Raw genomic sequence first — 27,250 nt, forward strand, 5'->3', positions numbered from 1 at the left:
AATCTTGGTCCAGAGACTAGCCTCTGTGGGGATAACTGGCTGGGTCCTTGACTGGTTCTCCTCTTTTCTTGCCGTCTGCTCTGTCACTCTTTTCCCCTTTCACTTCTGCTAGTCTTGCACTTACCTGTGGGGTTCCCCTGGGTTCTGCTTTATCTCCTCTTCTCTTTAATATCTACATTCTGCCTCTGATTACTTTGATACACTGGTTTGGTTTTCGGTGTTATTCTTACGCTGACGACACCCAGATACTTAAGCGTTTGGACCTGATGTGGCGGAGCGCTGTCGTCACTGCCCGTCTTCCATATGTGCCTGGATGGGCCAAAATTGGCTCTGACTTAACAGTGACAATACTGAGCTCTTGGTCGTCGTCGTGCCACCCTGGTTGCTGGGTAGCTTTATTACGGCAACTCCCTTTATTTGGGACAGCCGGCTTATCTCCTGCGCCGTCTGCAGCTTTTGCAGAACTAGTCTGCACGGCTGGCCGCCGGTGCCTCTCGTTACACCTCAGCCATTCTCCAACTGCTTCACTGGCTGCCGGTGGCCAGTCGAGTCAAATTTAAGGCACTGTGTATTGTGCACCGTGCCCTTCATAAAACTGGCCCAGAGTATCTGCAAGAGAAATTTTGCTGGTATAATTCCCCCTTGCCCCTTAAGATCTGCCAACATGGCCTGTATTGCGGTGCCTCGTGTCAGGCGGGTCCTCGCTCCTTCTTGGAGGCTGCGGCCCGGTTTCAGAACTTTCCTCCCCTCTCTCCGCCTTACTGAGGACCACCTACTATTTCAGCGTGCCGTTAAAACCTGGCTTTTTGCTACCTCATCTTGTTGCGCTCCCGGTGATTACACTTCTTAGCCTGTGTTTTCACCATGATGCCCCTTTGCAGTGGAAGTTGCGCTTTATAAGTGTTCATAACATAACACACTTCTTGGTAGTAAACTACAATTGCAGTTAGCCAGGGGATAAAACAGTGGCCACCACCAGCCTAGAAGATGTGAGCCCAGAACTAAAAAAGGTCCTGGCTACACAAGGCATGCCTAAGGCAACAGGCTGCCATTCCAATGAAGAGAATACCAAAACTACCTGGACCGCCTCAGTGTCACACACCTGCATCACCCCATTATAACCAGAAGCCAAGGTGGAATGGCACGGCATTCATGAAAAACCTGAACAAATGTGCAGAGATCCTGGACTCTTGCTAAACCAGTCCACAGAGCAAAAGATAGAAAGAAAAGGAACAGGAATGACTGAGTGAGCACCATACTGTTATGACTTGGTAATAAATAGTGCGCAGTGGGGGAAATGGGAAAAACGTAAAGGGGATCCCACAAGGGGCGTACGGAGTTCCGAGGGGGGGTAGCGGGGTGGTATTCCGAGGAGGCAGGGCTGGCTCTGCTCAAAGTAAATAAGTTTTAAAATGGTGCAGTTTCTTGATGCTTTTTTTCTAAACTCCACACTGTACATCAGTTCCACTTTAAAATCACTTCCAGGGCAGTGGTGCACCCAAAATACGGTTGGTAATGCAGGGATTTTTAGTACATTAAAGGGATTCATAGACACGCACTACAGTAGAGGGCTACCAGGATAGCTCTGCAGGTTGTCAGCAAAACAGAAACATTAATTTGTGATTAAGCAGTCTGACAAGCATTTCATATCTTTATAAATATAACCTGAGATAAAACGTAAAGTAATTTGCAGAAACCTCTACAGGGTATGTTTGGGGTAGGCCAACAAAAAAAACATATTTCAAAGTAAACTAGTGAATGCAAGTTTAAGCAGCATTTTTGAGTTTGGAAATTACTTTGTAAGATGCACATTTGGGAAAACGGGGTGCCCAGCATTCATTAGAAAGCATACTTTTAACAGTGATGGCTCCCACCGCAGTGATAGTCATGGCCCATTGATTCCCCAGGTATCCCTTTCAGACCAGAAGAAAGAAACAGGCTGAGCAAGTAGAACCTGCAAACGCGCAAATGATGGCTGGGGAAAGGAGCAGATTAGATCACCGGTCCACCAACTTCCCTCGGCGAAGCTGGGGGCTCGGTATAGCCTGGTCAACGCTGAGGCTGGCAGGGTCCCGAGATCGGTCCAGACATCTGGTCCATGACACATATGGCTTATTAAAGTCAAATATATGGCTCGGTGACGAAATGCTGATACAAAACAGACACACCCCAAAGAAAAACAAGCATTGGCAATGCCAACAGTTTTGGCTTTTGTGTATGCATGGGAAATGCATTCGCCATGCACCGTCGTAGAGGTAATAATTGGGCATCAATGGTAGCAGCTGCAAAATGTTGTGAGTACCTGGGCATATGTTATGTTAACGGTACTTATATAGCGCACCGTCACCAACGGAATTGGTCCCCAGGCACTCTGGAGGATCTGTAAATGAGAAGGTGGGATGGGTTAGTAAGGTGGAGAGGGAGTAGGATAGTGAGAGGGGTGGTGTACTGTTGGCAGCTTCAACTCGGTAGACACCGGGTGCTGAGCTATGGTGTGAGTATTGGATCGTGTCAGTCCGCGTGTGCTGTTGGTGCGACATGTGTTGTTGCAGTGTGGTGAAGTGCGTGCAGCTTGTTGTGCGAGTGATGGTTGTGTGAGTTTTTTAAGTATGCAGAGAGTTTGAGTTTATATTGGTTAGTGGGTTACGTGACATTTAACATGCAAGCATTCACAGTTCTAAGTGTAGCACTGGCTGACCTACATAATTCAGTCGGAGTATGTCAGTCACTAATCTTCACAATATTATCTAGTTACTTGCACAGGCTAATGTTCACAATTTTAAGTGTGGCACATGCCAACATTCAAGTTCCATTTAGTTGTGGCCTCTGCTAACATTCACAATTCTGTTTAGATACGGCACAGGCTAGTGTTCTCAATTCTAAGGGTGGCACATGCCAACATTCAAGTTCCATTTAGTTGTGGCCTCTGCTAACATTCACAATTCTGTTTAGATACGGCGCAGGCTAGTGTTCTCAATTCTAAGTGTGGCACATGCTAACATTCAAGTTCCATCTAGGTGTGGCATATGCTAACATTCACAATTCCGTCTAGATGCGATGCAGGCCCAAGTTAGGAATTACGTCTAAGTGTTGCACATGCCAACATCTACAGTTTCTTCTGAGTATGCTGCTTACTAATACTCACAAACCCATCTAGATGCGAGGCAGAGCTAGGAATTCTAACTAAGTGTGGCGCTTGGCAGCATTCACATTTCTAACATTTTAATTGGAGTTCTATCAAGTGTGGTGTATGCTAAGCCTTCCTAATTCTATCCGTAGGCAGAAGCCGATATTCAGAACCGATCTAGATGCGACGCAGGCCAGCGTCCACAATTCCCTCCAGGTGTGACACTTGTTAACATTGACTAGTATGTTAGGATGCAGTGTAAGGCAACATTTCAACACTGTCATGGTTGATGTCCAGTTGGTGGTCACACAACCTTCTAAGTATGCATGGGCTAAGTCTATGGCAGTCTATGTTATGGGAAGGTAAGGTATAGTGGCGGGGGCTTTCTGGTGTTGAGTAATTGCTCTACACCCAACCCATGCCACACTTACAGTTTTTGTTGGTGTCCATTAGCTGTTGGCTGGCTTCCCCTGCTGACACCTGCCCAACACCTCTTGGAGCTGCCAGTAAAGGAGCCGCCCTTTGCCTTGGGGCACTTAGCTGAAGGGGCTGCCGGGCAGAGGGCTGCCCTGGGGATTTCAGATTTGTCTATCAGGTGGCCAATCACGGGGGGTGGGCGAAAACACGGGAAGCTGGTCGGGAGGGGGAGAGGGGACAAGGCTGCATGCGGGCTGCTGAAGGGCCCAAAGCGGGAGGAGGGAGGGAGAGGGTGTCGGGAGCTGCGAGGGACTCGTGCCAGGTCTGGGCCTACAGAAATGGAGGCAAGTTTGAAAATACACCAAAGCAGGCCCAGGAGGGTCGCCTGGCCCACCCACTCACTCACCTGCTAGCGCTCTGGGGTGAAAAAGAGCATGCAGGGAGGCGTTGGTCAGTACACCAGCCAGGTTTGCTGCATTGCCCAATCAGGGCCTGGGGGTGGTCTGGGAGGAGGGAGGGAGAGGGTGTCGGGAGCTGCAAGGGACTCGTGCCAGGTCTGGGCCTACAGAAATGGAGGCAAGTTTGAAAATACACCAAAGCAGGCCCAGGAGGGTCGCCTGGCCCACCCACTCACCTGCTAGCGCTCTGGGTTGAAAATTATAAATAAAAAAAAAAACAATAGTAGTGCCCGGCAAAGGCCTAATGTAAACCAAAACTGTTGGCTTTGCCGATGCTTGTTTTTAACAGAACGTCAGTGAAGGACATGCATAGTGCTTATAAAATCGAGTGGCTGAAGGGAGACCTGTTTAAGACAGTTTTATTATGCCAGTGGCACGTTAACAGCTCCACGCAAGTCATTAACACTCCGAAGGCTTTGAAATCGCACCGTCAGGCACTTAGAGTACAAAGTTTGACGATATAGCTTAATAAAGCTAGCTTCAAGAGATCCCAGGAGGATGTGTTTTAGGATGCTTTTGTTTTGGACATTCCGACACTGGCAGATCCTTAATTTTGAGCTCCGGTAGGTAACGACTCTAGTGCAGGGAAAGCGAGGCGTTTTCCCAACCCCTTTTTAGTTATAAGCCTATAGCCAAAACCATGTTGAACTTGATATAGGTATATAAATCCCACAGTGGATAAGTCCAATCTAAGACGGATCAGCTTTACAAATGCTTGTTCCATCCCCTAAGCCCCAATTAAGACACAGGTGAACCAATTTAAAGACAGCAACATTGTTAGAAAGTTTAAGAAAAGATGGATGGTCCTGACACTTTGCTTTGAGTTTGACCCATGAAAGAAATGTGTAGTTCAATACATTCGATACATTTTTTTTTTAAAAAAAACGAACCAGAGATTGTGTTTGCTTCTTTGTGTGCCCCCTGCAATGGCATGGCGCATACATTCTGTCCACGTGTATACTGCGCAGGTCCCAATGGCGCATCGCTCCACTAAACACTGAAATGAATACGGACAGAACGATGGATCAGACTAACATTCCTCTATGCATTTCATCTCATTTGTGCCTTACATTATTTAAAGAGAAATGATGGACTTTCCATGACCACTTTCCAGCCCCAGCTGAAGGGAGAGGCGAGAACCGCCTTAATGCACTGAATGGAGAGCTCTTTAAACACAGCTGCAAGCATTCGGTCTGGTGCTCTCCAGGGGAGATGGATGGAAATCTTGACTTTCTTCCAATGATCTGCTAAGAACTCAAGACCTGTGCGCTCCAAAGGCCGACCAGCCGCTCATTTAAGAACTGTACCGATTTACTCTGAATAAATGGGTTTCCCTTTGTCCACCCCTCCCCAAAGTCTATAGCCATGCTCACTCGTCAACTTGACCAATAGGGAGCGAGAAGACAGGACCACAGAAATAATAACAGAATAGGTCAGATAGGTGCTTGTGCACCATTTTGTACTGGCCTCCGATCTGAAAGCAGAGCGTGGGATAGAAGTTTGGGGAGGATAATTTTGGGAGGAGACAACCTACTGTTAAGTTGCTTCCTGGTACAGTGTTCATTATCAAAACATTCCCCATAGCAAACCACAAACCAAAAGGTCTCTTTGGGCCTAAATATTGGTGTCCTAATTAGCCAACTCAATGGAATTAATTTTATTAACATTGGGGGGGATGGAAAGCCCTGATGCCAGCCTATTACCTAAAAAGGTGCATAGAGAGCTTTAGTGTGACCTCGAACCTCTTATGCGCCAAGCTGCAACGAGGGGCTAGTGTATCCAGGCAGCCTTACCAAGAACACTATTTCAACAGGGTCAGGATAAAGCAACTAGAGCCATCCCAAGGTAGCTATGGAGCTGCCCAGGACAGAGTAAAATAATAGCAAGGAGACAGAGGCCATAAAGGGTTTCATAGAGGAGGGGTGAAAAGAAACCACCGCCTACAGCAGAAAATGGTTTTGCTTTGCTTTGATGGATCATCCTTCCTCCAAATGCATTTATATTCAGTAAGCAATAGAAACCCTTGCCAGGGATTGTGTTGATTACCCGAAGATGGCATCCTTGAAGATCCCTGCTTGCTTTTATGCGGACGACGCGGTTAGCTTGGCAACCACCCCAATGGGCTTGAAAAACTCACTGAATATCTTTCCGTCTAAGTGTAAGAAACAGCATTTTGAATTAAATGCAGAAAAAGCAAAAGGTTATGGTGGTCAAGGCAGTCTCTCAAATGCTGCCCTCCGCCGATAAAGGTAAGTGACACCAGATTAGAGCAGGTCAAAGATTTTGACGATCTGGGTGTCAAATTTTAGGATTCTGGTGCATGGTCCCTGCAAACCCTTAAAGCAGGAACCAGCCTGGGGCAATAGAATGGGGCAATCCAATCATTTTTCATGAGACGCGGCAGTGGCGCGATATCCCCAGCTCTGCACCTGTATAAGAAGCAGGCTTTGCCCGAAGCCATTTACGTATCCGAACTCTCGGGATACGCCAACGCCCAGAAACTAGCTGCCATAGAACCATACATTTTTGAAAAAATGGGTCCTTCTGCCAAGCAGTGCAACTTCATCACTGGTACAACTCGAATTCAAAGAAGTTGCCACGATAGGTGACCAGATAGAGTTTAAACCAGCCTTATTTTGGGATCGTTTATTGGACACTGATCTGGTTATCTACCGTGAAGCTGCAAAATATCAGCTTTCACTAAATGGGGCTTACGGTGTTGTATGGATTGCACACCCGAAACATACTCTTGGTGTCCTGGGAGTTTGTGACCCAAGCGAAAATCCAAGCGTCCGCCCTGGCTTCAGGGCCTCCAATGTGAATGTGGGGTTAAGAATAAAACGTAGGGAGCAGTTAGAAGGTAAAGCTGCAGTGCTCGAGTTGGTCCCGGGCTACTCATCTTTGCAACTAGCGGGTGATGGTCATGTGCATCTTGACTTCATCGCCCCCCGTACCCTCTAAACGTTCACTAGATGTCTGTGAAACTGGGGATCACGCAGACTGCTTTACTCACCAGAAAGTGGCATGAGAATGATTTGGGATTATGCCCCATGTGCAGGCAAGCCATTATTACTAGATGAAAGACTCTAAAGAATATTTCTGAGGGAACTTCGCGTTTTGTGCACCACAACATTAGAAGGAAATTCAAGGGCAATTTAAAAATTGATAGCGGTGGGATACGGCCGAGTTTATTAAAATGTGTTATGTTCTTTTTTTAAAAAAAATATATTACTTGATTCAATTGGTTTACAATTTTTACAAGAGTATTATTTTGTGGGAAAATCCCCCAATCCGTTTCCAAAATCATAAGAAAAGAGCGCAAAAAGGAAATGCAAACAGTGGGAAGCCGAGACAACAATGCAAAGTTCCAGTCCTGTCTTTAAGTTCGTTTGGTCCCTCCTCTTCACTATGTCATGATGTGTTCCTTTGATGTAGGATACTATAGGATACAGAACAATTACGGGGATGAAGGAGGCCGCTTATTTTATTTCAGCTTTAGAAACTGCAGGGCCTGCGAGTTAACTCTCCCCAACAGTCCTCATGTTATCGGTTTTAGCCTTTGTTCTACAACTTGGGTGTTATGCCAGTCTCGCTTCATTTCACGAAAATGTTCCAATATATTTTAATGCCACTACTTTCTACTTTTATGGTATCACTTTTTTAATCTATGAAAATGATCTAATCTATTCCACCTTAGCTTTGCGTGTGGTTATTTTAGGAATCAAAACATGGTTTAGCACGCTTTTATTAGTGTAGAATTTAAAGGTGCTTTTATACCGAATAAAAGTTTGTTTTGACTGACCAACTGAAGGAATATTGACAAAGGCAACAATACCCCTGCAAAAAGTGTGAATGGCCTTTTTCCAAGTTATGCTTGCATGCGATGGCTATTTCTATATAAATCCCACAGACTGTTCCGTTCAAAAGGAAGGTTGTCACAGACTCGCTCCCATTTCCTTTTGTTGAGTTTTTTTCGGATAAAGAATGTTGATCCTTATCCTGCTGAATAAGAATCTCATTAACTTTGCCCCTCAAAAAATCCTGTGAAAATATCCCCCAGTGTATCCATTATAAACCACCCCATTCCCACTACCCACTTTCCAAAGATTTTTATGCACTTGACCATTTTAGAACTGGCCATTCGCAGCGTTTCTGCAAATTGTTTCTCTGCGCCAATAATAAGCCTTTACTTTGCCCAAATTTGATTCTTCGCGCAGTTCCAATATGGGGGCTCTGGGTGGACTGGGACCTAAAAGAGGCCCTGGAACTAATTACTAGGGACCCAAAGAGGCCCTGGAAATAAAGTTCAAAGTGGCCCCATATGACTCATTTTCAGCAAGCCCAACGCTTTTCCTATGAGAAAATGTGGAAATACCACAGAAAAGAGGCCCAGGGTGCAGAGGCTCACCGGGAAATCTCCAGAGTTCCCTATAGGCCAGTCCACCCCTGCAAAGCTGCCAATTGGGTCGAGGAGAAGACGAACAGCATGGTTTCATGGCATAGTGGAGCAGCCACGTTCGGATTTTCAAATCCACACACCAGGTCGGCTTTCAGTAAGGATGATCGAGTTCGCCTTGTTAATTCTAACATTTTCCAAAATATTCCGGGTCTATGGAGACAGCTCTGACGTCTAGCCCTCAGTCTGCGTTTCATGGATGAGAAGGCTTTGCTGACTGTACATGGAAAATCGTTTTCAGCTTTCCAGAGCGGAGAGTCACAAGGAACCACAGGAGAGCCTTTGTTGCCACTTACAGCATTCTTCAGGCTGTCCGCCAAGACCAAGGGCGACTCCACAATAACTGCCAATGAACATTGCCACCATGTTTTACCTCCAGCTGGATTTCCGCAACAGAGTAGGCTTTTGCATATAACCTTCATGTTATCAATGAGGCATCAGCATTAAAAACCTACTAAGATATAGAACCATCAAGCATTTTATTGACCGACGTTCAACACTGTGCATTGGTTTATTTGGAAAATGGTGATTTCAGATTGGCACGATCCATCAACATCCAGCAGACATCTTGCCTGAGAGGGGACATTCAACTGAAGGCGGAAATGCCGGAGGGTGCCATGCATGGGAAAGAACAAAGCGGCCCCGCCTGAAAGCAAAAAACGGCCCTGCCCCGCCTGAAAGCAAAAAGCGGCCCTGCCCCGCCTGAAAGCAAAAAGCGGCCCTGCCCTGTCTGAAAGCAAAAAGGAGATCTTGCAAAAGCAGCGCTTCATTAATGACTGCCTTCTTACAGCATCTGTTAGCCGCTATATAGTGTTTCCGATTCGCTCAAATTATAGCCCAACCAGCTCGCTTTAAGGGGTGTGTGTGCATCCTTGATTTAAATTCAAGGTGAATATTGAAATCGTGCTTTCCTACCATCCTATGCATTGTGGTGCCTACATATCAACTTATTTATGCAAGAGAGCAGTTCATGTATAAAGTGACGCAAGCACAACGTTTGTGAAAACATTGCGTCATCCTTTGTACGTAGATACTTCATACGTGTAACTATGCCAGTGCAATCCGGTGCACCTTAGTTAGTTTATGCTGAACACATGTTTCCTTTTATTACCGTTTATGGTCACCCCTCCAAATCAAGAGCAGCAAGTCAAATCACTGGTTTGGAAATGCATCAGGGGCATCGAAATGCTCGCCGACAGTGGATTGGCTTTGTCGAGACTGGATTATGCATCCCAAGTCTACATTGGGCTTTCCAGAACACCCCTAGGAGACAGCGGAGAAAACAAAACGAGGCCACCTGGGTACTGCTGCAACTAGACTAAATAAAAGGAACACACTAGGCCAGCAATAAGAGCTCTACACTGAGGTGGGATTCAATTCCAAGCACCCGCCTCGCCTAGTTTTACATGGCAGGAGACAATTCAACCAAAAGGGCAATATCACCATACTGAACTAAGAGCTTCCGAAAAACCAGGAATGCAGCCACATTGCCCAAGAGATTGTGGCATTCGATGCTCATAGGACCTCGTTGGGGTCTAAAAAGCACTCAATGCATTGCTCCTAAATGGACCTTCAGAAAACCAAGGTTGCACCCACCCTTGCATGCAGACAAGAAGCTGCCATGAAACTAGTAGAATGCAACTAAACTCATACCAGGGCACTCATTCAGTCCTGCACATAGACACAGCAATATATTAAGGTACTTTCCGAAGACCTGCCAAACCCAGCTTTCAACCATATCAGAGAAGTCCCATTCAAACATAACACCATCAAACCAACATCCAGTGGAGTGAACTGCCAAGCACCAGTCAAGAGAAACCAAAACTAGACCAAACCGATGCATGCCTGCCTGGGGCAGCCACCAAAGAACCAGGACTTGACATTTGAGTGGTAGATGCTCCACAGTCCCCCCTCTGAGCTGGCCGGTCTGAGGCTTGGACAAAGCCCACCAGCATACGCCTTGAAGGATTCAAAATGCCAGTCACGCAGGCCCTGTTTTGGCCAATGGTGACCCACCAAATAAACCACCATCAAAACACACATCCCTCCATTCTTGAATACATCATCCACCTCATGCTACGCTAGTACAGCAAGTATCCACTCGCACCAATCCCTCAACCCTTGCCTTCACACAACTCTGCTCAACACAACTCTGCTCAACACAACTCTGCTCAACACAACTCTGCTCAACACAACTCTGCTCAACACAACTCTGCTCAACACAACTCTGCTCAACACAACTCTGCTCAACACAACTCTGCTCAACACAACTCTGCTCAACACAACTCTGCTCCTGCAAGCTAGCATGTGGCTACCGGCCTCCAACCGGCACGGTGAAGCAACGTACCCTCCCCAAGATCTCACAACACAACTTACAACACATGCTTCTCGATATGTAGCAGAGCATACTTTCTCCAATTTGCCTCACACCACAGCAACATTTACCCTCCCCCACCTCATCCCTCATTGCTATCCCACTAACCAAACCATGCTACTTCATGGACCTTAAGCACCAAGCGGGCATGCAAATGAGCTCCAGAAAGAGATTCAAGAACAAAACGGAACCTTACAAATGCTTGTATATAGGACGGCATTTACACAAATAAAATAAAACCGCAAAGAACGTTTGTGTGTCCTCATTGCTGCACTGAAAGCATCATTCAGTAAATGGTTAAACAGACAGAGGGGTTGGGAAACCCTTACCATGGAGCACATCAAACCTTTCCCTACCAGTCCTTGCCAGCAGGTTCAGTAATTCCCCCTTTCAGGCTAACAATCCCTTCATTAAATACCTTGGCTTTCTCTGGTCAACTTTTGCTTTACTCCACTGAATCTTTTGTGTGTGCCCCAAAACCTAATCACAGGCACGGTTTAAACAGGGAGAGAAAGAAACAGCCTGGCAGAAGCATATAAAGAGGGGCCAGTTTGAAGAAGAGAGTCATTGATTTGTGTAAGGCTGTTCCTTCAAGGTACAGGGCACCGAGCGGCGCGAGCCAGTCAAGGCACATGTACTACTGGGCAAGGCGATGTGAATGTCAATGGGGCAACAGCTGCGGGACAGCAAGATACAAAAAGGCATTAGTATTTATTTTGTTTATTTGGATTTTGAGAACGCTTTGCACCGAAGCGCTTAAAAAAAAACATTACTGAGCGGCACCGATCAAGTGGAAAAATAACTGATAGTCCAAATTTTAAGAGAAGACTAGGAAGTCCTTCAGGCCAGAGTGAAAGAGGATCGAAGGAAAGAGTAGGAGCATGTTACAATGAAGTTGGGCCAAGAGAGCGAGAAAGAACGAAAGCGGGATTGGACACAAGGTGGTCGGGGAACTAATCCAAGGAATGGGGACTCGGAGCGGAGAGAACGAGAGGGAGAGGAAAATCAGAGCAAGGACGAGAGATAAAGGGAGGCAAGATTGTGAAGAGACAAGGACATGACCGAAGAAATTGAACTTAAGACTAGAGTGAAAAGGTAGCCATCAAAGAGGGAGCTGAAGAAACAGAGTCACAAGGGAGAAGGCGGATAGAAAAGTTCTAGATAGATTTCAGGGAGCTGAGCCGAGAGACAGGAAGTCCAAAGAGAAGACAAAAGCAATAGAATAGATGAGAAAAGAGGAGAAGAAATTAGCAATTTAGAAGCATGATATGCGAGAAAAGTTTGGGACTTGCAGATATTAAAAAGATGACCCCTGCAAAAGCAAGAGAGCCGAGATGTGGGCAGTATAATAAAGAGTAATCTAGGGAGACGCCTAGATCATGAGCGGATAGAGAAATAAGATGGGAGGAAACGGGAAAGGAGACAGCAGAGGCGGGTGAAGAAGCAGGGAAGAAAAGTATTAAGAAGGTTTAAGATCAAGGTAGTGGTCAGCCATCTGCGATTGGGTGGCCAGAAGGCAGGAGGTCATGGTAGCGTGAACGGAGGAGGTATGGGCAGAAAAGGATAGAAAAAGCAGAGTGTCATCAATATAGAGGTGTTGAGACAGGCCAAAGGAGAAGCAAGAGGACTGGTGCCGAGGGAGAAAAAGTGGGCCTAGGACTAAAGCTTAGGGGACTCTCCGATGGAGTAGGAGTGCAAGAAACAGTATGTACGATTAGACAAGTAGGACTGGAACCAGTGCAGAACAGCCCCAGAAAACCTGAGAGGAAAAAGGAGAAAAGAAGACTCCTCCAAGAGGTAGCAATGGTTTCTGTGCCCATCTGGCCCACAGGAACCTAAACCCAATTAGTTTAAAATGTTAAGCGGGTGATTGGCGCGATAATGCCAAACATCCTAGAATAGGAGTTTGTTATTGGGCACCAGCCCAGGAATATTGCCAGCCTGGCACAGAGAATATCGGGATCGCTAATAGTACCATTAAAGGTTTACCATGTTGGCCAACCCATCGCTTATTTTAAAGTAAAATGTAGCTCAATTTAAAGCCACTGGAACACACCATCAAGGTATTGGTAAACAGAAGGAGCAGTTCTGGGCAAAATCTCTGACTGCATGTCCTCAACTACCCTGGAAAATACACAAGGCGCCCCACCTCTGAACTCTGTACTTTTTTTAATAGAGGAATGCGTTGCGGATCTCGCGCTTCCAGAGCGAGAGGGCCTGTGTATATAGTATTCTAGTACCAATTCCTGCTTTTTTTGGCCTCTGGCAATTCCAGTCACTAAGATTCAGATTATCTGAAAGTCTTTCTAGGCAGTGTAGCGAGTCAGAGGCACTCATCACCCTTTATATGAGGAGGACCGAATCACAGCAACTAGGGTTGTCAACCCGCTGCCTCATTGGGCATCAGACAATTGTAGAATGTCTCACTGGGGTTAGGTTTCACTGTGCTCCCCTCTGGTGTAGGGTACATGATCAAGTCCACACACTAGGCGTCCCAGAGCAATATGGTAGCCTGGCCCTAATAACAACCCTGTGCAGTCTCACACCCAGGAACTCCCTTTCCCAGAACCCATCACAAAGGAGTGCACCAGCCTACGGACGTGAATATAGAAACAAGCAGTAGGCCACTCAGTAACCAGGTGTTCCAGCACCCAAAGATGGCAGAGCCCATAAGTTCAAAAATGGGAACTCCAAGATACTGCAGACGCTTATAAAATCCTGTGGGTCCAACAAAACCCTAGTAGAAGCCACTACTGCATAAACCAATCATTGTCCTGAGATGATGATTAGATAATCAAGGGGGGCGTGGGGGGGATTAAAACCCAAATGGAAAGGCCAATTCCAGGAGTGAATACAAAAGCACAGGTAGAAGAACCAATCAGTCAGCCTTAGACAACACCCCATAACCCCATGGGCATAGAGGAGGGCTAGGAAAGTACATGCAGTGTCTTGGGCCCGGTGCAAGAAGAGATCTGTGCACGCTCCCCTGATGCAAGCAAAGACTGCCCGAGGAGGTGCCGGAAAAACTGCTGTCTGGGCGGAAAGCAGTACCTGCCTGGAGAGGCTGGAAGGAGACTGGGTGGGAGCTAGAAAGCCCAGAAGGAGCAAGTCTGACCTAAAGGGCCCCACAGCCCTTCTCCGCTGCTTGGAAGAGCTGGAAAGCCAAAGCTTGGGTCTTTCCACCTGCAACTGCTGTGGAAAAGAAGAGCAGCCGAGGCCTGTTGGGAATGCTGAACTCCAGGCCAATGGGAGAGGAGTCTTGCAACCTCAATGGCACAAAGAACGACTTAATGGGAATGCTGTGACCCGAGGCCTACTGTGAATAATGTGCTCTTTATACAAAGGAAACCGAGGAAGAAGGTACCTTAATATAAACGGGGGAGGGGGGAGAATGAAGCCCTGTAATCCAAGGACCAGGACGGAGGCCTGTTGTGAATGCTGCAACAAAAGGCCTACGAGAGGGGGCCTCTAGCAAATCCTGAACATAAGGGCCTAGGAGTGGCCCCTAAACTGAAGGCCCAGAGGGGACCCTTTTGTGAATCTGGAAGTGCCAGAAAGAACATGGAAATCCAGGTCCAGGGTATCATCAATGCCAAAGATGCAATTTTTTAATGATGGAAGAAAAGCCAGACTAAGAAGGGCCACCTGATCTCATCATAGTCCTTCTTGAGGGTTGCCTCCACTATAACCCAGGTGCCCCGACTCACCAACCGGATGTGAGGAGACTAGACAGGTAACCCCCTACTGTCTGGTTTGAACCATGTCTTTCAATGAGGGACTAAAGGCCGTAGCCATATAGATCTTCCTCCCTCTGACATGCCTATGGGTGCACAAGTTTCCCCAAGGTGGATCAATCGTGATGTGTCGACAGCATCGCTCTGTCTCCCTGATCTTTCTACTCCCCTCTCCCATATGCTCCATTTCTCTTCCATCTCGCTCTCCATTTCTTGCCCCCTTATATCTTCCTACATCCTCTAGAGGCGTCCTTGGCAAGGTCTAGCTCAGGTTTCTAGGACTAGCTGACTTGAGACCCATGTATGGGAATACCCGTCCCACTCGGGTGAAGACAGCAAAGCCACAAAAACCCTCTTAAATCAAAGAAGGAGCCGATGGCTAGAAAGTTTAGGCAATTGCTCTGGGCAACCCTCCAGTCCATAATTCTGCAATCTGCCAAGCCATTACAGAAGGAGAAGAACGTGGGTCTGCAGGGGTGTCCAGTGCATGTGGGTTTGGATTAGAGGGTAGTAAAGCGTGGTGTGGGTACAGCAGGACACCACCCACCCCCCTAAAAGGAAATAAAAGTCAACAATGGTCACCAAAAAAGAAGGGTCCGAAACAAAAATGGACCAATAGAGATTGATTTAACAAGGTATAACCATTGCGGGCACAAGCATCATGAAACTATGTTGTGACATTTTTCCTGTGTGCTGTTGGTGACCTGCAATCCATTGATTTTTAAGCATCCAGTGATCATGTTGCCATGAAAATGGCTGCCAGGTGGCAACATTTCCCTAAAACTGCACCCTCCAGACTATCAGTTTCCCAAAGTATTCTAGGTTTGGGTGTAATACATAATTATACCCCTACTAGAATATTTGGTGAAAGAATTGTAGGGGTAAGGGGAAGGAAAAAAAGCCGCCTACCTGAGGACTTTTTTACAGCGACATTACATTGAACCGATTTTTATAAGTACACTATAGAGCAGATTGTACAATTTATGCTTTAATCCAATATTTTGACCATTGTGCAGTCAAATTGCACCATTTCAACTTATTTAAAACTCATTCCAACGCACTTGGCTGGATAAGTGTTGGGGATGTTGGGAGGGAAATGGAAGAGCTTAGGTGGATGATTATAAAATGTACCCCAACAATTTCAGAGCTCTTAAAATGTTGACTAGCCGCAACATAGAGAGATGTTTCTGACATCCGCACCGCATCCGCACCATAGTTAGGAGTCAAAGGAACGTTGGGAACAAATATTGGGGGTCTAGAACACACTTTTGGAAGAACAGTATGAGAGTTTAGCACACATTAAAATGGATTAAGAAAATGTAATTTTTGATAGAGGCCTTGAAGACTACTTGGTGTCGAAACCCTTGTTGACTGGTACTAGAAAATAAACCTCAGATAGAAGTAACATCAAGACTTTTTGGTCATTATTGTGTTATATATATATATATATATATATTATATTCTAGAGGCACAGCGCGATTTGCCAGCACCGACTAATGCTGGGATCCAGAGAAGTATCTGGTCACCAGAAGGAAGTGGGCAGATGGAGGGTAGACCTTTCGTTATGCACTAGATGAGTAAAGCACCGCCTTTCTGCCAAAAGCCACCAAGACCCTCATCCACTGTCCTCTGAATACAGACCATCACCCAAAATTACAGAAAACCCACATCACAAAGTAGGAGCAAGCATTGTTACAGAAGAGCTAAAGTAAGTAATACAGGAACCTAGTGCTAAATGTACAGTATTACCTGGGGTCTGCCTACACTTGCCCACACATGGCAATGTAGACTATACTGGCAGCCCATCTGTTGCACCCCTTAATTGGCTGCATGCTGACAAAGTAGACCCAACATACCACGCTGATAATCTAGAGCTCCAATTCTTTACGCTTTGTTTTTGTCAAAGGCCACCATGGTCTGGGGGAGTTGTGCAAAGGCCACCATGGTCTGGGGGAGTTGTGCAAAGGCCACCATGGTCTGGGGGAGTTGTGCAAAGGCCACCATGGTCTGGGGGAGTTGTGCAAAGGCCTCCATGGTCTGGGGGAGTTGTGCAAAGGCCTCCATGGTCTGGGGGAGTTGTGCAAAGGCCTCCATGGTCTGGGGGAGTTGTGCAAAGGCCTCCATGGTCTGGGGGAGTTGTGCAAAGGCCTCCATGGTCTGGGGGAGTTGTGCAAAGGCCTCCATGGTCTGGGGGAGTTCTGCAAAGGCCACATTGGTCTGTGGAGTTCTGCAAAGGCCACATTGGTCTGTGGAGTTCTGCAAAGGCCACATTGGTCTGTGGAGTTGTGCATTGCTCTCTTGCGTCAGCGTGTGGCCTTACCAGGATTCTTGGAATTTCTTGAGTACGCTTGGCCGGTCCTGGTTCCGCCGCCTTCTGAACCACCTCGCCACCTGCAGCTCTGTAAGGTTGCTTTTCTTAGCCAGACCGTAGATCTCATTCTACAAGAAAGAGGAAACATGTCAGGGTAAGTACCATTACTCAAGGTGGTGTGCTGGAAGGATGACCTGGACATGAAATGGCTGAAGACATTTGGTTAAAAGGTCGCTAGATGGCTGCAATTAACCCATTACCCTTCAAACAGCTGGTCTCCCAAACAGAAATGGTGCTCTCAAATCACCTTAGTGTGATGACGATTTAAATAGAATTTGCCAGTGGTCATTATTCTGGCATATATGGATCACTCCATAAATGCCAGATAAATGTGCCAAGTGCTTTGTATATCAATGGTTTCTCCTCATACGATGGCTAGCGCCAACGTCATGGGCCAAAAATAAAAAAAAGGAGCAATGGTCGTATACAGATTAATTTTATTGAGTGGACCAATCATAATTTACAGGGTCGGACTGGGGCATAAAATTGCCTCGGGCACCAAGGAAAAAGGGGCCCAACGTTGCAAATGGCAATTCATTCCTTTTGTGACAGACCGAGTAGTAACCATGGGGAGTTTTTTTGATAAAATGTGATGCAACTTGCGCAATTTAAAGAATATTTATTCATCAACACTTGTCAAATCTAATAGCAGAATGGTGAAGTAACTCATCAAACAGGCCCACATGGCCCAAAAGAGTGGCCCACTTTGACCCCAAAAAAACTGGCGCACGGTAGGGTTTTGCATTTTTGGTTTGGGCATGGCCCGATAGGCCAGTCCGAGCCTGGCTACCGCCTCTTCCAACAGCCCGTGCTACATCTCTACCTGCATTGCATGCAAGAAGTGATGCTGGAATCCCTATGCAATGAATCCCTATGCAATCAGCCTGTTTTTTTACATCTGCAAAAACCCTGCAGAAACCATAGTGATTCAGGATAATTCCATCCATTGGCAAGCAGCATTGACTATTGGTTTTGAGATGGTCATCAACACGATTATAATTGTTCTTTTATAAACGCACTTAATACCAGGGACCAGTTTCTAAGCACAAGTCCGGGATTCAAACCTGCGTTACTACAAACCGTTGCCCCCGATCCACCCTCGGGCATGACCAGAGTATCTGCGGCCAAATTGCAGCCATTAACTAATTAAAACTGCAGGACGAGGGCTGCCGAAATGTTTCGGCTAGCGACCACAGTCATCTTCGGGCAATTATTGGCCAATCTGAAATCAAATCCAAATCATAGGGCACTTGGGCACAGTCTCTTCTGCCAGTTAACGACTGCTCCATTGCAAGGGTGTGAATCTTGGACAGGACTATGGTGTCCTTTTTTGGAAAAGCATGGAGTTGAAGTGTCTCAACAACTGCCTTTTATTCGCCATCTACAATGAGGCGTGGATTTACAATTAATTGGTAATAATTAGTTGTTGATCACCTTCTCCTTTTCAGGTCTTCCAGAGCACATGGAAAAAAAATCCCTGTAACTTAACTTTTGTTCATAATAAAATATAGTCTTGCTTGTGCAATATTTGGGTCGTGGGTAACATTCAAGCGTAAAAGTCCATATGGAAATAGAAGGTCCATAATTGACGCAAAAGGTTAAAATGCACCCCCGGGGTACTGTCAATTACCTTTAGTTTCATCAGGTTCACACCACATGAGGGGCCAGAGTTGTACCTACTTATGCAATGACATATTAGTGCAGACTGGAACTAGGGAGATCCTTGTAGTCCCTTATGCCTCCACTTACTGCAAATGATACACAACAGATCATGGATGGTGAGAAGGTATTCATGGGTTTGCATCCCTATGTTATCGGTGGCCAACAGAGTCTTGATTTTATGACCGGCCGCACTTTGCATTCTGGGATCTGGAGTTGGCCTTCCACTACTGGTATAGGCAGACATCACCCCGTTGCGCAAAGTGACGCCGGTTGAACAAAAAGGCTGAAATTGACCCGGTCTCGCACAGAACCTGGGCCACAGCCAAGTATTTGACGTAATGGGCTCGTATTCCTGGGCTCAGTTTAAGATGCAGTCCCCACCGTAGTATGATGGGTCTTGACGTGTAAACTGCACGCACCAACGCCACAGGAGTCCAGTATGAAGGCCATGGAGGCTCCAGATTTAGGGGTGCATCGGGGATCAATGAAGAACCCTAGCAGATGTTACATGGTGGGCTCATGACCAGAAAGGCAGATAAACGTCATGGCATAAGCACCACCACCCACCCTTGCAGTAGACCAAATGGCAGCCTTTCTTGACCCACTGGCACCATCACCACCTTCATAGGCTTGTTCCCTGTACCATCGTTGCCCGGTGTATGACCTGGGGCTTTCATGAACCCATTTGCCATGTTCGCGCTCATCAACAATGCCCTTGGTGGTTGTTTCACACATTCGTTTGCCTTGCAGGTGTGACAGAGTTAAGAATGATTGGGAGAGTTTCTTATGCAATATATCTCACATGGATTATTCATGTGTAAAGGAGCTGCTTTTGTTCTCCTGGTTTCGATTTATTTCAAAACACAGTGGACACAAGACAACACCAAGCAACCCAGGTCCGATCCCCGGGTCCGCGCTTAGAAACCTCCGAGTATTAAGTGCGTTGCGTGTTATAAATACGCAACTAAGGCATATTCCTGCAACAGCGTCTCAATGCCCCCGGGGTGTGTGAGCGCTTTAAAAAAATTAAAAAGGAAATAGTACCAAGAATTCTCAGTAGCGCCTCCTGTCCATTACTGGTCTCATTTTATCCATAATCTAAGGGTGATGGCTGGAAGGTGATCAAGGAATCTTTTCTAGGGCAATTCCTCAGAGCAACCCTCCAGACCATCGCTCTTCATCCTGCCATGCCATTACATTCATAGAAATGCAGCCCCAGTCGAAAAGTCAAAGTCCATCGTCAATTGCTACAAGACCACAAGCAACCCAAAACTGGTTTCTAGTTGCTTATAGTCTCTGGCACAACTGATATGAACTAGCAGTTTCGGCACCACGCCTGGTTTGCATATGGTCTTTCCCCCTTCAGTATTGGCATGGCAGGCTGAAAAACGCCGGTTTGGAGGTTTGCCCAGAGCAACGCCGGAGGTTACGAACCATTCCAAACTTTCCAGCCATCGGTCTCCTGGTTTTGCTAATCACCCCTCAGCCTACCAGAATGTGATCACGAACTCCTGTCACTACATTCTGGCAGCAGGACTACAGACTGCCCAACTGCAAAAGAGGCTTTTCCTTTCACACCTCTCCAGCTTTGCATATCAAACAAAAATAGTGAGTGAATTCACGTTTACGTAATTTAACGCGAACACATTTTTACAATTGTAAATTAGAGACATTGGCCCTCATTACGACCCTGGCGGAGAACCATGGTGCAATTTGCACCATGGTCCATGGCGCTAAGCTGCCAACTCCGCCATGGTGGTTGGCGGACTTACCGCCCCATTCCGACCTTGGCGGGGCGGTAAGTCCCCAATCCCCATTTACCCTTCCCCATTCCCATTTTTGCCCCATAGGGTATAATGGGAGTGGGGAAGGCGTTAATTACGCCACCGTAAATTACGGTGGCGTAATTAACAACAAGTCCCGTAGCGCCATGGATTTTTCCGCCTGGAAAAAGCAGGCGAAAAAAGCACCATGGCGCTATGGGAACTCGTAGTCAGGCGGAAAGGTACGCCATGCTTTACGCCGGCGTAAACCCCTTTCCGCCAGGGTCGTAATGAGGGCCATTGTGTTAAAAAAAAGATATATTCACATGAATTGCCCCGTTCTCTCACAGGGAAGTATCATTGAACATATTTTGAAAGAATTCCCTTAAATAAAAAAATAAAATCACAATCAGCTGGCTTTATTTTGTATGCATTAAGTGCCAACAGTCTTCAAGAACCTCACAGTGATCACAATTGCCTGGAACAAGTGTGCTTACCAAATTTACGGCCATGAGATTTGCGCTTGGACCTAAATCCGGGTTCGACATTGCAGGGAGCCATTTACATCCTTTTTAAAAAAACATTTTTATATGTTTTGCCTCAAAAAAAGAAACCTTTACAAATATTATTTACTTCAAAAGACCAAGGTTATTACACCCTGGTAAGGAGCCTAGGAGGTCCTCTTTAGCCCGACATCAACAGCTACCAGGAGCTACGTTTTGGTTCCCAAAGCCAACTGATTCTATGCAAAACTATCAATGTAACAGTAAAACTTTGTTTTGGGAATGTGCATACATGAGCTTCAGACATTTAAAGCATAATTGGCCATACATAATTGGAAAAATCATAGTAAGCCTTTATTTAGGAGTTAACTTGGCAGAGCGCTTCATAACCGTTCCTGATCCCCCAGAGGTAGCTCCTACTTACCTGGTGATGCCGAATACCCAGGCATAGTTTTCAGTTCCCTGCTAGTGAAATCCCTATTTCGAACCAGGCATACAAATGGAGGTTGGTCCATTATCCCCGATAATGGCCATTCGTGTAGTCTTTAAAAGTTAAAACTGCCACCACTGTCTTCCTTTGCTGTTCAAATAACCTCCACAAAAAACAGAGGGGAAACTGCCTCACATAGAAAAAACAGAAAGATGTGATCATTTCACTCCCACCTCTGACTATCAACACCACAAAAACTAAAAAAAGAAAAATAAAAAATAAAAATACTGCTGCCACCGCTTAAAAAAAGGGTTGCGAGTACTGAAAGGCGCTCTTCTATAAAGTCTTACCAGACAAGCCATGTTAAAGGTTCACCCTGTTTTCACAGCCATCACATGTAGTTAGCGGGGCTCTGTCTGGTTGTAGTTACTTTTATTATGTTTCTCACTCACACCCCACCCCCTCTCCCCATTGGCAGGCTTCCTGGAGCACATACTTTCTAGAACACCACATGTAAGGTGAGAAGATCCATATCACGCTTAAATCTGGCACAATCAAATTTTCAAAGGAAGAGGAAAGAACAGAGATGCTCCTAACAGGATGGTTCAAGAATAAAGAAGAAGAAACAGTATGAAGGTTCCAAGTTGAAGTGGTAAAATAGGGTTGCCCACTAGGAAGTCAAGCCCAATCTGGACACTTGGGTTCCTATTTGACGGAAGAGAGTATTCCTTCTGTAGGCAACTAGATATCTGGATTTAAACCCAAACCCATCGGTGCTCATTTGCTGGTCTGATCATTTAGCTTTGCATTATATGTATATAAAAAAAAAAAAAAAAAAAAAAAAAAAAAAAAAAACACACCACTCCCTGCAAATCATAGTTTCCTACTAGAATCTTGTCTCCCATCCGCATAGCAGGTAACTCCAGTCAGCCCAAAGGAGCGGGCGTTATCTAGAATCAGTCCGCCTTTCCCCCTGATCCAACCACATCATCCAGAAGACGACAGAAAGGTGGAGCCATCTATGTGGTCTTACGACGCTGAGGGGTATCCGGTTAGTGGCTCATCGTGCCTCCACCAGGGATAACCAGACTGTGGTCTGTGGAGGAAAGGAAGGGGTCAACGAGGTGGGCGGCAAAGGAGCATAGAAGCAAACACAAACAACTGGAAAGAAACATGGAACTTGAAGGGGCGGAAAGCAATTTAGAAACTAGGCACGCAACAGTACAAGCATTGCCCATTTGTTATGTTCTATCACCGGTCAGCTGTAGTTAGACAGGTTTTCAAGACAAGATCTTGAGTGACAAGTAAGCGAGCCAATACTTCTTTGGAGAAAAGTCTCTTATCTCAGCAATTTTTACACTCATGGATTTCAACAACACCATATTGCCCTAGAGGTGAACAATGGTGCTTTATAGAGGCCAGTTACACAGTTTATAGGACATCTTAGACTTTTCCTAACAGATTTGAAGGTTCACAGGGCTCCCAAGTTCACCCATCCCATGTGTGAAGGAGGACACTCCTCTGAATTATGGTTAAAAAAACAACATTCTGTCCCTTTTTAAATTTAGGAAAATTACAAGTCAAAAAATCCCAAGAAATTAAACAGGCGTGGATGACTCGTAGGTCATCGGGAAGGCCAGAGGGTTCTGGGTTCAGGGTCACGCTTAGCAATGGACTTTCTGCAACAAACCAATTGAATACATCTATAGGGTGACTTTCTGGATAACATGGTCAGCATCTGTTGGAGACAATAAACAAGTCTCCACTTTAACGCCATAACAGCGAATCAGTATATTTTTGCGTCGGTCTACATTCGTGTATACTTCAGCTTTTTTAATGTTATTTATTTACACAACACACCACACCACACACTTCTATCATGAATAGGTTTTATTGGCTTGCAGCGCTGTAAACTCTTTCCAATCCTTGTGAATTTAAGAATAGGATGAAAGTACAGGTACAACTCCATTATGTAACTGTTACGCGGTGTAACATTTTCTTTACATAACAAAATCATGTCAAAGTATTTGAGAGCATTAGTACCGACACATGTGCACCAACCGCCTTGATAGCCCAAAAATGCTATAACGGTGCCTCTTGGTGGGTCTGCTGGAGACCCCGCTGCTGTGACTCGATAACAAAAAATAAAAGCAACGGGAGTCAAATCCACAATCTGCCAACTCTTGCTGGCATTCATTGCCGAATTCTTCGATATTTTCCTTGTCAAATATTTTAATCCCGGGTAAGTGAGCAGGATATAAAGTACAGCTGTTTCTACAGCATACATGTGTCTCACCCCCAGAGGAGGCGCTTCCGCGGGGCTTGCAAGTCACTGAAAACACAAAGGACTAAAAAACACAAATGCATGGAAAGGGAAAAATGCATTTCGGTAATCCTTATCCAAGGGAATCAGAGACATTATATTGTATACAAAAATGTAATTTTTGTTTTACATTCTGAAATGTAAAGATTTAATAGAAAGCGTACTATGTTGCTCAAGTTAGAGGGGCTATTTCGATAAATTCCCATACTGGGTAACTCGCATAAAAATAAGCCAAGAATTCTGCGCAAAAAAATAAAAAAAAAAAACCTTTTTTAAAAAAAGGGTAGAATTAGTGACTATTGACGAGTGCAGTGGAAGCCGCCAACACTTTGCAATATACCAAAGTAATGTGACCTCTCGGACGGGCTCTTTGGGAGGACCGCTCATGCATTTCAATTTTAGGTGGATTAGACATCGTGGAAGGGCAGGTCAGTTATTAAACTTTCACATTGGTTGAGGGTAGTACCCACAGTTCGCTTCTCTCTGCTCGGTTGGTCTTCGTTCACCATGAGTAGATCTTCGCAGCTCAGCCACAGTCAACATTCCCCATTCTAGAGGCTTGTTCGAGGTATTGCAAAGTCTGACACCTTGCCAATGCATCCTGCCAAAGGCACCAACTTGGATACCACAGATCGCTAGCCACCACCACTTGCAAAAGCATGTTGAGGGATCACAAGGCATGACAGCAGTAGACCGGTCCGTCACAGCTGCAAATCAACTCAGCCAATAGGAGCACAGCACTCTCAGTGCTCATACTCACACGCTGTTGATTGCATAATTAAGAGGGGGATGCGTCTCTGTGGATGGCAAGAATTTTATTTTGGTGGATGGGGTTTGAAGCAGGGGAATCAGGGTGCATTGTTTGCAGCAACTGTTCCTACTTCCACGTACAAATCTACCCCAGGACGCGGCACGCTGCATAAACATACATTAAAGAAAAAAAATGTTGCCGACTGCCATTTTTGAGATAGACTCAGTCTAGACAGGAAACAGCCAGAGAAGTTGACTTCAGCTGTTTGTGCCACGCCCTGTTTTTAGTCTAAATGAGCCCAAATCCCTCCAGATAGCAGGCACGAGCCATGAAGTGCCGGGGAAGAAATGGCGGCAAAACATGGAAACCGTTTATTAGCTCAAGCCACCCATGCTCTCCTGTGGGGATGGATAGTTTCCATTGATGTCAATCTTATCAGGTGATCTGCACTGCGGTGCCGCTGCGCCGTCCTCTTATTAGAGCATGCACTTGTGAGGATCTTCGCTCGAAAAGGAACGTGTAAACTGTATAGCAATTAGAAAAACAAGCTCCCCTCTTGTCACACCAGGATGGCTGGGGCCGGAATTGAAATTCGATGAGCACGAGCTAAAGACCAGCTCCTGGGTGTCCGGCATCACCCAGTAGGCAGGAGCTGCCGCAGGGGAACCAGGCGCTACCAACGATCCCCCTTTAACTTTTTGTCCATTTTGTATGAGCCATTGTGTTTAAATGTGTATTAGTTGTGTTCTAATATTTCTTCATTGACATTCTCAAATACTCAAAGTTAATGTCACATTTACATGTTTAGAAGGCACCAGTTGGCCTAGGAGCCGAAGATAGCTCCCAGTAGCTGTTGCTTTCAAGCTAACCTGGTTCTCCTAGCATAGAAGCAGGAGCTAAAAAGCTCCTGGCAATTTCGAACCCTGGGCTGGGGGGGGCATTTTGAACTCCTGCAAGGCGATCCAACTGCTGCAGAGCTCTGCCCATAATCAGCAAACTCAACCGTGCACTCTTTAAGGTTGATGTAGTGAGTAGCACACATTATGACAAGTTACTCACCAGGGGAGTTCACGGCCTGGCAAGTGAAATGCAGCACTTTCCTACAGCACAAACTGGCACAATAGCTTAGTTGCATGGGCTGTCGACGCCCAACTCTGGTCCCCAAAGGCACCCACTTAAGAAAAGTCCTTTTGCGTCATCACAGACGGGAGATGAGAGCGTGTATGGATCAGGGTTCCAAATTAAGGTTAGGCGAGAAGGAACAACACGCAGGTTCTGGCGATCAGACATCACCCAGTAAAGCAGGGATGACCCTTTGGGGACTGACCAGCAGAGACACAGCACACTGGAAGTCTAACCTTCACATTAAGGCAAATGATAACCTTTTCATGTGGTTCAATGAACTACTATGGCTTAAAATGTTTCCTAGATGTGGTCAAACGCTCCTTTGACCACATTCCCAAACACACGGCTAATGTCAAATAGTATGGCCCCCAGGTGGCCTAGTCTCATAAAATTGTCATAGGAGCCTTTGACATTATGCTACGTGGAGTTTTGTGGGCTGCAAGAACTCCCAGCCATTTAATTTCTGTGGATTGTGTGGACCGGTTGCTGTGCAAATATACCAACACAGGAGTCCCTAGGGTTAACAGAGTAGACTTCCCATGATGCCGCAGGCCCATTTCCTTCAGACGAATGCCCAAACTGAGCCAACATGTGCAGTCTGCATGAATCGCGAGATGCTGCACACCTGATGGCACTACAGCAGAATGTGTTGCTTAAAAGTCACCTTGCTGTGTCCGGCGGTATGCGCATGCGCAGCATTCAGGGGTGCAAGCCCTCAAACAGTGTGGCAGTGTTAAACACAGGAAGCCACTCAACATGCAGGCGAGGCTTAGCCTGCTGCTTTCAGCAAAAACTTGGTACAGACCCCGCCAGAGTCCTTCTAGCACCCAGGGTTCGAACGGTTCTCACAGCAGCTCGAATTTGGAAAACGCGAGAGGGACAACGTCTTTATTTATATGAAAATGCTTAAGAACCTGCCATTAAAAGGAACATTGAGTTTTCTACACAACCACGCTATAGGAGCGGTCACAGTACAGCTCAGCTTCCCAAACAGGGAGGACGACAACCACTAAAGCGGCACGCTCTACTCTACTCTACTCTACTCTACTCTACATTAGCCCAGGGATTCGTGTAGGTAGATTCACATGGACTGTAAACGCTACTATTTGGATCACCTCATAACGAGGACATTTGAAATGTTGCTCAAATTATGTGGTTGGGTACGGGACGGGGGTGCCAGTACAAAAGGTTTAGGTGCAGTGAGTCCAAAACGGTGGTTAAGGTCCCATTATAAAAACATACTTGCCAACATGACCTGTTCTGTAGCTACTTATCCAGTCCTGGTTTTGCCTTTGCCTACTGGGTAGTTCGAGTTTTAGAATGGGGAAAAGATAACTACAAGTCCCAGAATGCATAGGGAAAAAAACAGAACTAGACCATCTACAGAATGGAAGGGGCCATGTTAAGTATGGAGAAATATTGGATAATGGAACACAACTGTAAACCCAAATCGGCTCGGTTCCATGTGTTAATATCCCTGCAAAAATGTCGCCATACAAGAACGGCACCTTTTTCAGTGATATTTCCACATGAAACCTGCGGGGGGAAACCCCCACAACCCCCACATTTTTATTTATTTATTTTTTAAATGGAGCGGGGCACACCCCTGCAACCCCTGCTCCCCTTTACCCCATATATTATCCCCTAAATAATGTCGCATATGCCGTTTCCCGGCGACTACATTTATGGCAACATTTTTTTATGGGGATACTATTACCAGATACCACCAGCTCTTCAAAACGAATGCTTTGCACCC

General features: G+C 45.9%; 1 protein-coding gene across 1 annotated transcript in view; it reads right to left on the reverse strand.

The window, feature by feature from the left end:
• CERS3 (ceramide synthase 3) overlaps positions 1–27,250 on the reverse strand; it is a 365,411-nt gene that overhangs the window by 139,649 nt on the left and 198,512 nt on the right. The window contains exon 3 of the mRNA XM_069625033.1: positions 16,887–17,005. Within this exon, the coding sequence (XP_069481134.1) occupies positions 16,887–17,005 (119 nt within the window). The remainder of the gene's footprint in view (positions 1–16,886; positions 17,006–27,250) is intronic.

The sequence above is a fragment of the Ambystoma mexicanum genome, chromosome 11 (genome assembly GCF_040938575.1).
Source record: "Ambystoma mexicanum isolate Mex_15411 chromosome 11, UKY_AmexF1_1, whole genome shotgun sequence".
In the NCBI taxonomy this organism is placed as follows: domain Eukaryota; kingdom Metazoa; phylum Chordata; class Amphibia; order Caudata; family Ambystomatidae; genus Ambystoma; species Ambystoma mexicanum.